The sequence below is a fragment of the Pelecanus crispus genome, chromosome 1, assembly GCF_030463565.1.
Source record: "Pelecanus crispus isolate bPelCri1 chromosome 1, bPelCri1.pri, whole genome shotgun sequence".
NCBI classification, from domain to species: domain Eukaryota; kingdom Metazoa; phylum Chordata; class Aves; order Pelecaniformes; family Pelecanidae; genus Pelecanus; species Pelecanus crispus.
The window spans coordinates 94,728,163-94,742,604 of NC_134643.1; the positions used below are offsets into that span (position 1 = coordinate 94,728,163).

The 14,442-nt window shown below is 44.9% G+C and overlaps 1 protein-coding gene across 4 annotated transcripts in view; it reads left to right on the forward strand.

The window, feature by feature from the left end:
* Positions 1–221: 221 nt before the first annotated feature.
* CD58 (CD58 molecule) overlaps positions 222–14,442 on the forward strand; it is a 51,405-nt gene continuing 37,184 nt past the window's right edge. For all 4 annotated transcript variants that reach the window (XR_012831836.1, XM_075725659.1, XM_075725651.1 and 1 more), the window contains exons 1-3: positions 222–287; positions 12,551–12,850; positions 13,517–13,768. Coding sequence is in view for 3 of the 4 variants with exons in the window: in XM_075725659.1 (XP_075581774.1) it covers positions 236–287; positions 12,551–12,850; positions 13,517–13,768 (604 nt within the window). In the remaining variant the exon portion in view is untranslated. The remainder of the gene's footprint in view (positions 288–12,550; positions 12,851–13,516; positions 13,769–14,442) is intronic.

Genomic DNA, 14,442 nt, shown 5'->3' on the forward strand with positions numbered 1-14,442 from the left:
AGCCCCTCTCTGGCGGCCGCAACCCACCACGACACACCGGAGGCGACCGCGATGTCTGAAATCCCCTTTCTTTATTGAGGCCCGGAGTTTCCACAGGAACCCCCGTTACTCAGCACTCCGGAGGGACCTCCCACCGCCGGCCCCCGCTGCGGCGGAAGGGCGGGGAGCGCAGGGCAGGCCGGGAGCTCTTTCGATTTCTAGGCAGACAGGGGGCGAGCGGCTAGGCAGAGCCGCGATGGGCTTGCCGGCTTGGCTGGTGTGGCTCCTGCTCTTTGGCTGCCTCCTGGGTAAGTGGTGAGCGGGGCGGCGGGGACCCTTCCCGACACCCACCCCCCGGCTGCCCTCGCCGCTGTCGGGGCGGCGGGAGCGGCGCGCAGGCGTCGGCGGGCAGCGAGCGTTAACGGCGGGCAGCGAGCGTTAACGGCGGGCAGCGAGCGTTAACGGCAGGCAGCGAGCGTTATCGGCGGGCAGCGGGGCGCGCCCGGCCCTCCCTGCGCGGGCCCCGGGGAGCGGAGCGGGGTGCGGCCGTTTGCAGCCGCCGTTCGGGTTTGGCAGCCGCCGTGCCTTACGGCCCGGGGGCTGCCTCTGCCCGCCTCCCCGGAGCCTCCTTTTCTCCAGGCTGAACAACCCTCGGCCGCTCCTCGCAGGAGTTGCGCTGGAGACCCTTCACCAGCTTCGTTGCCCTCCTCTGGGCGTCTAGGGCGAAGGGCCGAAAGAGGGGGGCCTGCCTGCAGCCTTCTTCAGCGCTCGCTCGCCGTTTCCTCTCGCTCCCTGCCCGTGTCCCTGCTGCCTGGAGCCAGCCCTCCTGGGACCTGCTCCTCCGTCCCCGTGTCCTCCCCGCCATGGCTCGCAGGCGCCCAGCTGCCCCGCTGCCTGCTCAGCCCTGCCCTGCAGGCACCTGGCAGCAGGGCGCTGCCCGGGGCCGTCTCTGTGGCAGCGGGCAGAAGCACGGAGCTGCCTTCCCCTCGCCTTTAACGCTGGCATTTCTTAGCGTCAGCGCGTTTACCCGTCTGCTTGCGCCCTGTTTGTCTCAAGCTGTGTAGACGGGAAGGTTATGGGGGGAAATGGGTGTGGGTGTATGGTAACAGTTAAGTGAAAGTACTCTGCGCTACGAGGAAGCGCAGTTCATCCTTAGGTGCAATTTTTTTCGTCTCGCCAGCAGGGCTTTTGCAAGTAGTTCTAGATGAGGGTTAGTAATGTGTGATTAATTGAGTATCCTCTTGTAACTTCCTCTGTGTGTGAAGGCACTTTGTTACCTTACGGTATGTAAGTCGGCAGGCTGCTGCTGAGTCCAGGTGCTGTAGACTTATCCAGGAAATGAGATTCCAGGTTCCACACAACATACAGGCGAAAGGGGGAGATTGTGGTAATTGGGCAACTGGAGAGGGTAATTGTGGCTGCCAGTATCATAATATCCTTTAATAAAAAAAAAAAAATTAACTAGCTCGGTTGTCTTTTCCTCTCTATAAAACTTTGATTCTGCAGTGGTTGATCAGTGGGGTAGGAGATCAGGAATACAAATACAAACTTTTTACTGTTGGTCACTAAACTAAATCAGCATGATTTCACACCCTCTTTTTGTTTGTATGCTTGCATTATTGCTGTTATGTGTGTTGTTGCCTATGTGTAAATGAACATATCTGTCATCTCCGTATGAGAAAATCAAGACTGAAAGTCAGACTGATCTGCCCAAGTGCATAAAGTAAATCAGTAGCAGTTTCACTTGGCATGCAAGTTTCTAGCCTTGCAACACCTGTTGTAAACACCAGGGTGCTGTTTGTCAATCCTTATCCTCTGCCAGCTTTCCCCTCCTGAATCCCTGCCTTCCCAGCCTTCCCGCTTCTCCACCCAAATTCAAAGCACTGCACCTATCACAGTCCCATGTTGTTGAACATCTGGAAATGGCAGGGGGGGGGGAAAGAGAAGCACATAGCATAATCCATCCTGAAGATGTGCTGCTTCAGTCTCCTGTGGGAACCTGTGACACACAGAAACTGCAGTGTAGCTTTGGCATCTTCAGAATCCCTACTCACCTTGTAGGGATTACTACTTTTCACAACACCCTGCCAGGTCAGGTTTTTGTCTGATAAAACCTCAGACTTGCAAATATGATGCTTGAATTGTAAAGGTCACGAAGGCTACGAAGGACTCTGGTTTTAGACCTGCAAAGACCCCACTCCTTCAGTCATTGGAAATTTAAGCCAAAACTGTGTTCAATTTTGGGAGATTGCATGTGTGTGTCAGTGTGGTACCTGTGGCCCAGTTTGTTGAAGGAATGCACAGAGAGATCTTTGCGAATGAAGTGTTGGCTGCCACACCAGCAGGATTGCGGTGTCAGCCACACCGGTGGGGATGTTCTACCATGCTGCAGATGGCAGCCAAGCTTCTAGTGACTTTAGCAGAGTCAGGACTTCCCCCCCCCCCCACCCCCAAAAGCAGAGGGGATAAGGGCGGTAAGTCAGATGAGTGAACTAGAGCACCTAGAAGCCTTTTGCATCTGTAGTGAGGCTCATCTGAAAGCCAGGGAACTCTTTCAGTGGTCTGAGCATCATCTCATTTTTAAGCATAAACTGTCTTCTAGTTCTCACATATTTTGCTGGGTTCCTTAATGCTTCATTTCCCAGTTCAACTTCTGTCATAAACATGGAGTTAAGGGGAGACAACCTGGTTCACTTAAGAACAGAAGTTACTATATACAATTGAGCATAGGCTGACAGAAAGATACCTGTTAGCAACTCTCATGTTTTCTTTCTGACTTCTAAAAGTGACCAACACAGAAACCAGACTTACTTAATGGGGTTTCTTGTTTCTTTCCCATTAGGCAGTTTGGCAGGAATGGACTGGGTTTTGTTTTAAAATTTCCTCCCTTTCTTTCTCTATACGCAGAAATATATGTTCCTTTCTACATTTTCATTGATCATAAAAATACCAGGATTGCTCAATTTTTTTTTTTTTTTCTGTGTCTTTCCACTCAGTGAGAGATGTCATGGGAACTACATCACAAGGCATTGGGATGAATGGGGGGAAATCTGGACTCCTAACAAATTCAGGTTGCTTGTAGAATGTGTTTAGTTCGGTCGGTTGCTAATTGAAATGTTAAACACAGTTTTAAATGGTATGAATGGAAAAAACTTTTCTAGTCATCAGCTGTATAAAGCTGACACCTGATTGTGTTGTCCTGTTACCTTACTCTTGAATCTTCCTGAATAAACAGAGGCAGTTCTGAATTTGTCACAAAGGGGGGTGGGGGAGGAAGAAAAAAATCCTCTGCCCCCTGCTTAAAAGGTTGTGATAAATCTTTGCCTCCAGAACTGTGGCTGTTACATCATATTAAAAACAAAAAGAAACAAATAATTTTTTGCCATTGATATTTAATGCTACAGAATGAACACGGAGTGAAAAATGTTACTGATAGTTTCTCAGCTTAATGGGATTAATGGTCTAGTCCTTAGAAAGCCAGGATCATCTCTGGATTAAGTGCACAGACTCCTTTGATCTTGAGAGTTGACAGTGTTGTTAAAGGTGTTTGTAGGAAAAAAAAAAAATCTGATTGTAGATACAGATTTGTGGTTTTTTTTTTTAATGGCCCTCCTATAAGTTTACAGTCTCATAAGACCATATTGGCTGTGTTCAGTGTGGTATGGCTGTAGGCTATCTGGGTGATACAGGGCTTGGAAGAAACACAGGTTGTAGTTTGGAGTGTATTGAAGTTGGTGTTGCCACAGGACAAGAACAGTTCTTCTCTGTCATCCGTTTGTGCTGTTCTTTACAAACAGAACTGCAAAGATGATATGGCTGAAAATTAACTTGGTTGAAGGAAAAGAGTTACTGAGATTATTTTCTTAGTCTGATTGATCATAGAGCTACATAAAGACTGTGCTAGTACAGCACAGAAGTGCTATCTGCGTGCTGGGATTAAGTGGCCAGAGGATTTGAACTACTTCTTATTTTCCTGGCAGTTCAGGGTAGGCTTAAATGCAAGTCCACTCTGTCCCTAAGCAAAGCCCAGAGATTGGAAATAATCAGTATCCTACAGGATACAGTATAGCTCACCATTGCCAAAATGGGGATTCCCAGTTCCCCCCCTCCCTTGCCTCATTGCTGCCCATGTGTTGGCCTGGGCATTCAATGGATTTAGTTCATTGCGTTAATGGCAATGCAATTTGTCAAAAAACCCTAATGATAATTAGGGTTAATAATGATAATAAGTTAATGAATGGTGTTGGCTCAGTCCAGGGAGCATGCCAGCGGAACAGGACCCTGAGACTGCAAAAAGGAGTGCAAAAGCAAGTGGAGGGGAGGGAGAGTGGGATGGCCACACACACCTGCCCCCATGAGTGGGCTCAGGTGTTTGCTAATTGCCTTGAGCTAATCAATTGTCCAGGGCAGGGGGCAGAAGATTTTTAGAACAGGAGTTCTCACAGTGCTCCTGTGTGTGACGTGAAGAAGGGTCTTGTTAAGTTCTTGACAGGAAAACTAGCTGAATCTAGGTTGCCTCAAAGTACAGGTGGTAGTAATCTACTATATAAACCTTTCTGAAGCTGGAGTTAAGTGATTAGGTTATCCTAAGTTTGTGTATGCAGAGCATGTCATGCTATAACTACAGAACATACAAGTATGATTTTGTGTGGTCTCTTCCCACTATTACCCCATATAGTGCCTCTCACAGCAAAAGAAGATTTGGAAACCATGGTCCTGCAGTAACCCCTCCTCTGTATGGTGAATTTCCTGGAGTACTGCTCTGTTAGTGGACTTTGACTTCTGCAGAATAGCTGAAGTTTCCCTGCTCTAGAACAGCACGTAAGAAAGACTCTTGTAGGGCAGAGGTCAGTCTTTCCTTGCTTCCTAGAGAATGTCTTGCACTTCTGTAATCTTTTATAGTAAGATGGGTTAAATCAATGATCAGAATAACTGTGACTGAATAATTATTAATAAAGTCATAATGCTGCTCAGAGGTAATTTCTGGGGACTGAGGCTCGGGAGGTAGAAGGACTACACAAAGCTAAAATCCTTGGGTTGTAAGGCTGCATTACTATCCGAGTGATAGGAATGATGGAGGTGAATTCAGGTTTGTGCTAGATGGGTAGTAAGAAGCAGCATGACAAACTGCATGTGGTTTGCTTAGCAGAAGTGAAAACTCTGCTTAGTCCAGGGTGATGATGAGAGCTACAAGTAGGTGAAGCTTGCTAATACTGTTGTGTGTATCTAGGCTGTTACATCAGTAGTTTCCTCTTGCTGTTAATGGAGTGCAACATAACCAAGTATGAGAGGTGTGTGAGTGCAGGTTGACCAATGTGTTAGCCACTGTGCAACGGGTACTTGAAAGGTAGAGATGCTATGCTAGCTAAAATACCAGTAACTTTGTGAAGCTTTTTCTCTTGCTGCTACCTTTAGTGTGGCCCTGGTGATACTGTACGCATACCTTTATCCTGGTGTATGAACAGGCAGACTTGCTAGACATGGAATATTTTTGTTGATGTTTGTTTAGTATGAAATGAATAGGCTTACCTAGAACTAACCTAAAGCAATGCTTTGGCAAAAAGAAAACTCAGAAATCAAGAAGGTGCCACAAAAATAAGAGTCCACACATTTACATTGAGAGAGAGGAGTATCCTTTCCAACTGTCCCAGTGGATACTTCTAATATGAAGTTTATTTAGGGGCATCTCCGCAGGGTTGGTTTTATATCAAAAGTTTTAAATCTTAAGAAAATTTGCCAGAGCTGCACAATCAGTATCCATGTGGAGATGTGCACCGCACTGGGCTCGGAGCTTCCATTTCAGATCTTTGGAGAAACAGGCCTGAGCTGCAAAACTTTGGATTGGATAGATTCTGTCCTTAATTCAAAGGCAAAGACACCAGGATTTCAGGTGCATTGTTGTGAACCAGATCCTCCTGGCTCACAGGAGAGTCAGAGGTGGGTAGAGATCTGGAAACAAGTTGTGAAGCCCAACCCAATCACTAGCTTGCTCCCCCTCAGGAGGATGGGGTAGAGAATCAGGAGGGCAAAAGCACAAAAAACTTGTGGGTCGAGATGAAGACAATTTAATAAGTGAAGGGGGGAAAACAAAGGGAGGAGGGGAACCAAGTGATGCAAAAGCAATCACTCGCCCCTTCCCACCAGTGGACTTCTTTGACCAATGGCTACTTTGGAAAAACACTCCTCTCCCTCATTTTTATTGCTGAGCATGACATATGGTAGGGAATATCTCTTTGATCAGTTAGGGTCAACTGTCATGGCTGTGTCCCCTCCCAACATCTTGCCCATCCCCAGCCTGCTTCTAGGATTGGGCAGAGTGAGAAAAAGAGAAGGTCTTGATGCTGTGCAAGCACTGTTCAGTAATAGCTAGAACACTGGTGTGTTATCAACACTGTTTTGGTCACAAATCTAAAACACAGTACCATACGGACAGCTATGAAGAAAATTAATTCCATCCCAAGCAGACCTAGTACCCAAGTGCATGGTAGCAGTGACCATGGCAAGTAGTAGGAAGAGTAAGACTGGGCAAGTAAACAGAGGACAAGGGGAATGGAAGAGGCTTGGGCAGGAAGCAGGGTAGAGTGAGCTAGAGAGATCTGTGAGGTTCAGCAAATGGAAGAGAGACGTTAAGTGGGAACAGGGCAGAGGAACTGAAAATTCTGGCCATTGTTTAAAAAAAAGTCTTTGGAACTAAACTTACAAAAGTTGTTGGAGACTTGCAGCTTCCTTTCAGTTCTGGTGTCGAAGTCAGCTGGTGTCTGACCCTGGTGGCACCTTTATTCCTGTGGAGCTGATGTTTTGGTCCTCTGTTTTCCCCATTCCTCAACTTCTTTCCCTGGAAGTATCCAGGATTGCCTAGTCACAGCCAAGCTTTTCTGCATCTTGCTTGTACCTAAGCTCTGCTGGGATCCACCGAGTCCTTCTGAGTGTCACACGCCAAGGCTTTGATAACCCTACCATAGGCTTCCCTCAGCTGTGCAGTGGAGTGTGGTCTTTTTCTCCTCATCTTCAGACTGTGCCAGTGTGCATGAGGGAATTATAATGCAGCTGGGCCCAAGAGGGTCAGGTCTGGTCAGGACACTAGTGAGAAGTTTTTTGGCTCTTCTTCAGCTGACCATGCATTTTACCTCTTTAACACAGCAAAATGTCTTGAATGTGTGGTTTGACTAGCAAGTTACTGGAGAAAAGGGAGGCAGCGTCTCTGTCTCTGACAGCATTTTGGAAGACTTTATCTGTGTCCTAGGAAGGTTTAGGGCTGTGAAGCCAGAGTGGAGAGAGGCAAGCACCCTCGGTGAAGTGGGTAGACGCAAGGGGTTGGATTTAAGATGCAGCTCAATCCTCATCGTTTCCTAGCTATTGGTAGCTATTTTAAGATGACTGCTCCGGCGTGTGGGCGCAGTCACTGTACTCCAAACCAAGCCTATGCTGCTGGCCAAAGGGACAGTCTTACTCATGTTCTACCCTGGTTTGCTTGTTTCTGCTCCATCCCATACATGAGTACTGGTGTTCCCACAGCGAGTCACATTTGGGAATTATAGTCCTTCTGTGGGGTTTTCTTTTTTTTTTGGAGTGGGGGTGTGTGTCAAGTTAACTTTGAGCAGATTGTACTCTGTGTGACTAGTTCATTGAGGGAACAGGCAGACAAAAACAAAGGAGAGGGAGGAATGGGTAGGTCATCCCCACGCTTCTGGTCAGCAGCATAGTTTTAAAATGACTGGGTAACCTTTGCATGGGGATGCTGCCTGTTGTTAGGCCTGTGCTGAGGGATATAAGCAAAGGTATGGATTTTGCGGTGGGGAGGGACCCAGGCTTGTTGGTGGATGCCCCCCTTAGGTCCTGCCTTTGCTGATGTGTAGAGCTCTGTAAATGCAGGCAGGCCTCTATTGTCCAGGAGTAGCAATACCTCACACATACCTCTGTGAACTTGCTGTAGTATGCAAGAGAAAAAGTCTGCTTTTGACGTTATGTATAAGATTTGCAGTCATTCCTGTACAAATCTGATTTTCTTTTGCAGTAGCCTGGGACGCTGCTACAGCTTACTGTCATCTGTGTTCTCTCTTTCCTGGCTGTAGCTTTTGCCCGTGCTTTTATGTCATGGGTCTAAGTGCTTGCTTACTGGAGTTTGGGAAGTGGGTCATGTTTGTGGCCTGTGGGGGAATTAGGAGGACTATGGGTGAATATGCTGATAGTCCTTCTGGACTGAACATTTATTTTAGGGCTCTCTGCAGTTGGTGGTTCTGAGGGTTAGGAGGGAGCGTAACCTCTCTGCTGCTTACGTTGGTGGGGGAATTCACGATTAAAAAAAAAAAAAAGAGAGAGCCTAAAAAAGGGGTAGTTGGGAAGTTACAAAACACAGAACAAAAATCCACTATTTGAAAAGCCCAACTCTTGAGGCAGACAGTTCCTTGCGATAAGCTAATGAGTAAGGACTTTTCCACCCAGCTTCAGCAAGCGGAATGTTAATGTCTTAATGGTAATATGGGAGCCTAACTGCTGCTTATATAGACCTAATATATACATATATGCATTTCAAATAGGTACTTGAGACCAAAAAAGATTATAATGGTAGTGTTAAAAATAAAAAGGGAATTAACTTACTGAAGTTCTCTGGAATAACTAAGCCTTAAATTAGCTCCAAGAGAAGTAGTGAAGAAAATCAACTCAGGTAGACAAATACAGTAATGAAGCATTTATTGCTGATAAATGGAATATTGAATTCCATTTACTTGGTCTGAACAGAACGTGTGGATACGTTTAGCCTGCTTAAATGCTTAAAGAGTCAGAATTGTTCAGGTAAATATTAAAACGCGAGTATAGCACACTAGGTTGTATGGGTGACCTGTTAGTCTGTGAGTGAAGGACTGTGCCTCGTCTTGTGTAGGCTGCGATCCGAGCTCTGCATTCAGAGACATGGTTTAGTTAGCATGGAGTTCCAGGTTACGTGCATTAGCTGAGTGGTCAAACATGGGAAAATCTAAAATGTTTTCACGTACTGCAAACCAGGCTAAGATTCATGGCTTGCTGTTTGCTGCAGGCCAAATGTGTGCACCCATGCTGTTGTGGTCCAGCGGATGTGCGGTAGGTAGAAAGCTTGACTGTGGCTCTGAGGCCAGGGTAGGATGAGAAGGCTGTGTAGGCAAAGGTATCTGGCTGCTGGAGAAGTGGGAACAGAAAATGATGTAGACCAGATGAGGTAGTGGGTTTTCAGAAGAGGCTTTGCTCGCACAATGTTAGCTTCTCTTTATCAGTAACACTTTAATGATGTGATTTGTTTGGAAGGATAGAACACAAAGACATGGCATAAGAAGGAATTTGAGGTGGACTGAAGGAGATACAGGAGCAGGTAGTCTAACGGTTTCTGTAGGGGCTACTGGAGGCCTTAGCACAGCACTACTTTGTTGTGTGAACTTTATCTTGGAATAATAGGCTGCAATAAGGAGAGAGGGAGAAAGCAGAGAAAAAACATTCTTATTTCTAGTCTTCCAGAAAGGGTGTATGAGAAAGTGTTTGGCTGTTACTTCTCCCTCTTTGCTCACAGCAGAGAAGTTAACTGCTGTGGCACAGGAAGACTGTCTCCATGTAAAAGGAAGTAGAAAAGAGGGGGAAGGGCTCCTTGGAAATTTAGAAAACATACGATGACACATGCTTTCTTTAGAAGCTCAGAGATACATGACAGAGACCTTAGGCAACATTTTTGTATGATGTATAATTTCCTTGAAAAAAGGAAGCTGACAGCATTGAATGGGAGGCTTCTTCACATTTTCACTAGGGCAGTGAAACAGGGCAGTAAGTGTCCAATCCCTGGTTTTAGGCAGGAGGAGATGACAGTTTTCCTGAAAGGATAACCTTTTCCCTGTCTTGCTCCTGGGAGCTGTGATTGTCCTTGGGCAGGAACAATTCAGCTCATTGCTGCCAAGCCTTTGGAAGGAAGAGAGTGCCCTGAAAGAGGGCATCACTCTCCCATGCTAGCAGAAACTGTGGAGGGAGAATGTGTTTTCTTTTCAGCTCTGCTTTCCTCCAGTCTCATTTCTGGGTTTGAAGAAGAAACAATCTTGCCATCCTAACTCCAGCCTGCCTCTTACGATTAACTGAAAGAGAGCAAAGACACGGAGAGTTTACATGCATCAACACCCAGGCTTAGGAAGCTATTAGTGGTTGGCTGAGCAGTGGTGGCTGTCCTGCTCATGTTCTTAGCCCCAGCAAATGGCTGCTTTCCTCCCCGAAGGGAGTCGTCTCACCTTGCTCTTGTCAACAGCCACTGTGGCTTGGTTTACGCATGGTGATGTTAAGCCACAATAGCTTGGTTGCGAGTGTGAGACAAAGTTACCGAGAGGTAGAATTTCACAGTAGGTAGAGCAGGGAGTTTTTCTCCATGCTAGGAATACTGTAGGTCCCTAGGCAGTGAGAGATGACTTCTTGAGGAAAATGCACTCCTAGAAATTGTCTTTATGAAACAAAAGTCTCTAACAAGACTCCAAGCTTCATCAGATCAAAACAGTGTTTCATCTTGCCCAGCATCCTTCCTTCTTGTGGTCTCCAAACACAAATGTTGGAGCTCCTGGGTTCTTATCTTTTCTGGAAATTGTTAATTGAGATAGGTGGAAAGAGATGCTCATACTGGAGCAGCAGGAGCAAGTGAAATGTTTAAAGCTGTCTGAACGGGATAGAAGACAAAGAAAGGCGGGTGGGTTGTGTTGAAAAGATGTGGGAGTGGTAGCTGAGCCCTCTCTACCCTGTTTCATTTAACAGCTCCTGTGCCTGGACAAGGCCACAGCATAAGTGCAGACAAGAAGTAGTAGAAACTGTAATGGCATGGGAAGAGTACTTTCATGGGTAAATTGCAAATGAATTGGATAGTCCATGAGAAGTAAGGCATGGAGAAGACCTTCTGTGTGTGCAGTTGTGTACCCAAGCACAAAGAAGTGTGTTTCCCATTTCCTGTCTGAGAAAGTCTTTGTTTCTATGGTGTGGCAGCAGGCAGAACAGCAGGACACTTGGTATGCTGATGAGCATTGTTCTTTGCAAATAGGGAACCTAATCTTCTTAATGACTGGCCTGGCTGACCTCCTGGCTGCTTTCATATGGAAAGGTGATAGGATGTGGTGCAAGATGGGCTACAGTTTGTTTTCTGGACTCATATACAGTGAAGGGAAGTGACTACTTGTTTTGATGTGATAAAGCTGTAGTATCTGCATTGATTTATGAACAGTAGTAAGTTTTCATATAATGATAACATGAGAAGCAAGGGAAGCACAGAATGATATAGGGATTTTGGTGGGTTCATGACTTGATGCCATTTAGGAATTTAAAAAAAAAAAAACCAAACCCCAAACCAAACCCAAAATAGTAGCTGTCACTTGAGAGCAGTTGGCTTGAGGAGTAGGCTTCTGAAATACTTCTCTTTCACCATGCACAGTTACTACTTAAAGGGAAGTTTTCCATGGTGCATATTGGGAATCTTGCTTTAATATGAGACCTCATTTATATCTTAATCATGCCCTTCCTTCAACTTAAGTGGTAACTTTTTGCTACTACCATGGAGTGGAATCGAGTCCTTAATGCAAGTGTAACTTGAACTCAGTATTGACGTGTTTTTATCTATGTCAACACACATGTCTGTCATGGCAGTCATCTTGTGGGGTTTTTTTTAAGAGCCATTCTGAGGTATTCAGAAGTAGGAGGTGGTTGCTGAAAACTGAAGCAGGGACACAGATATGCTAATGGTTTACAGTATCCCTTCCCCACAGCAGAATTTGGTTTCATCTGTTAGATCTGTAGATTTTTTTTTTCACACATGCAGGTGTTTTTAATAAAAACTAGAGAAAAATCTCATATCCGGCTTCATTTTTGTTGTTGTTTACCTATTTATATTGACTGTCTGGGCCTTTTTTAGCAGAATATGATTGATTCAAAGCTGATAGCTGTTAAGGTTTCTGGACAGCTCTCATTTCTTGCTTGCAGCTCTGCTAGATCTCAGCAGTTGGGATGCTATTTCACATACATTGGCCGTGAAATAAACTTGCTTAAGTGACATTTCCAAAGGAAATCCCTAGTATCCCCATGATTTCAGAGCAGGCGCTTTGAACTGAGTAGCAATTTTGTCAGAACTGTGCTTTTTTACTAAGTCTATGAATATTCATGCTGGAAAAGTTGCAGTTTATTTGCCCAGCAGGAGCTTCAGTCTGGGCATTCTGCAACAAGATGCTGAGATAGATTTTGCTGGTGACAACAGTTCTTCATTTCGTCTTTTTCACCAGACCATGGGCAGGAGGCCTAATTCAAGTGAACAGAGGGAAAGTACTGAGAATAGAGGAGCTTAGGATAGGGAAGATGATCAGGACAACGATTTTACCTGGGACCAGAATGTGGAAAATGGATCCCTTTGCCTGTCACATGATTGTGCAGGCTGGGTTTGGGTAATTCTTAGCTGACACATGCCTTACTTTGCAATACTGTGATGTGCCTCTAACCTAAATTTGAATGTAACTGGTAGTGCATACAGCATTAGTCAAGCAATAGTTTATAAAAAAATTGTTAAAGTAACTTTTTTCTTCTTTTTTTCCCCCTGCAGCACACATCTGCTGTGAGGACGTGTTTGGCATCGTGGGAGAAACTTTTGCTTTTCCAGTAAAAATAGACCAAAAAATAAGGGAAATTATTTGGACAAAAAACAAGGATAAAGTGGCTGAATGGGAAGGGCAAAACCAACCGACATATTTTACTTCTCTCCGTAGCAGAGGCTTGCTTGACACGGGGAGTGGAGGCTTGACTATATTTAACTTGGAGAAGAGTGATTCTGGCATGTACATGTTAGAATATTTGGATTCTGGGAAAAAAAATGAGTTCTTAACCTTCAGCCTTGCTGTGTTAGGTAAGTAGTGGAGAATTGCATAAAGAATTTGCACCACTTCATTCACTTTTTAAGAAGGCTAGAAAGGGAATTGTTTATTTGTCAGGGAAGCAAACAGAAACAGAGGGGAGCTGTTCTTTGGCTCTATTGTTAAGTTGCTTGGGCACTTTAAACAAATTTTCAGAGGTGGCATCTAATTTGTGTGCCCATCATTACTCACTTTGGAATGACTTCTAGAATGTGTGTAGATGGCACACTGTATACTTTCAGGTAGATAACCAAACTCTTTGAGCAAGCTGACCAAGTTATCCCAGGCATTATGTATCTACTAAAGATGCTCCTGCAGGCATATTATATGTGCTGGAATATCTGTGGCATCATCCTGTGCAGATCTACGCAGCTTCACTTGCAGTCTTTGGGAAATCTATTTGACCAGTGTGTGTATTAATCCTATTGACAATGAACCATGAGGAGTCTCAAATTAGTCACTGAAGTACCACAAACAGGGCCACTTTTAGAAATACATTTCTCTCTCGTGCACATGCGTGCGCATATGCAGGCACACCTTACACATGCACTTTTATCTGTGCACTCTCCTGCTGCTTTTGTTACTCCAGCCCTTGTCCCATGCTAAAATTCAAGGCAGTTTATAGCCAAAGTAACACAGAATGTTTTCTCTCCTTTTAGATCCCCCTTCAGAACCTGAAATAAGATGCAACTTCAGTGGTGATAACCTTGTGTTAACATGTATAGCAGATTTCCAGCAGCCTCTGAATTACACTTGGAAGTTCAGCAGCATGCAAAAGACTTCTCACAGCCAGGAAGTCTCCATTCCGAAGAATGTTGATGCTTCTGAGAAAGCTTCATGTTTCATTAAATTCTCTCAAACGGAAAAGAGCTCTGGTATCTCTTTGACTCAATGCTTTCCAGATCAAAAAGGTAATGAGTGGGTCAGGTTGTATACGCAAGTCTGAGAGGCTAGGTTGGGAAGCAGCATGGACTTTGACTGTAAGATTTCTACTGACTTCTCAGGAAGTTGAATTTAAAGAGTAAAAGCATCAGAAGTGATTTTTCTGCTAAAAGTGTGTTTAAGGTTGGTGAAAGGTATGAGGTTCACAGTTTGGTGCCCCCAGAAAGATACTTTTTGCAGGGATCTCAACAGAATAAAACCTGCAGCTGTGACTTGAAATGAGTAATAATAAAGAGGGAGAGACACTTAGATCTCTGCTGGACCTTCTGGCCTTGTGTAATTAATGCTAGGCTGTTGTGCTTTGTACTGCTTTCCATGAAATGAAATGGAATGAAACTATTCCGTCATCCTAAGTGAGTCATCTAGCAGCCATTAGATATAATAATTTCTCGTCTAGCATATGCATGAGTCACTGAGCAAACTTCTTTTCCTCCTTCACAGACCGACATAAAAAGGAGAAAAGAGAGTTTTCCTGCTGTTGCTTATTCCTTTGGGACAGCCTCAGTTGAGCTGTTTTTTTGTTTGGTTTTTTTTTCTTTAAAAAAAAAACATAGGTTGAGAACACGTTTGGAACCATCTGGTTTGTAGGGTGTGTAAGGCAGTCCCTAATGGACAAAATTTCCCACTTCTGTGCAAAAGTCAT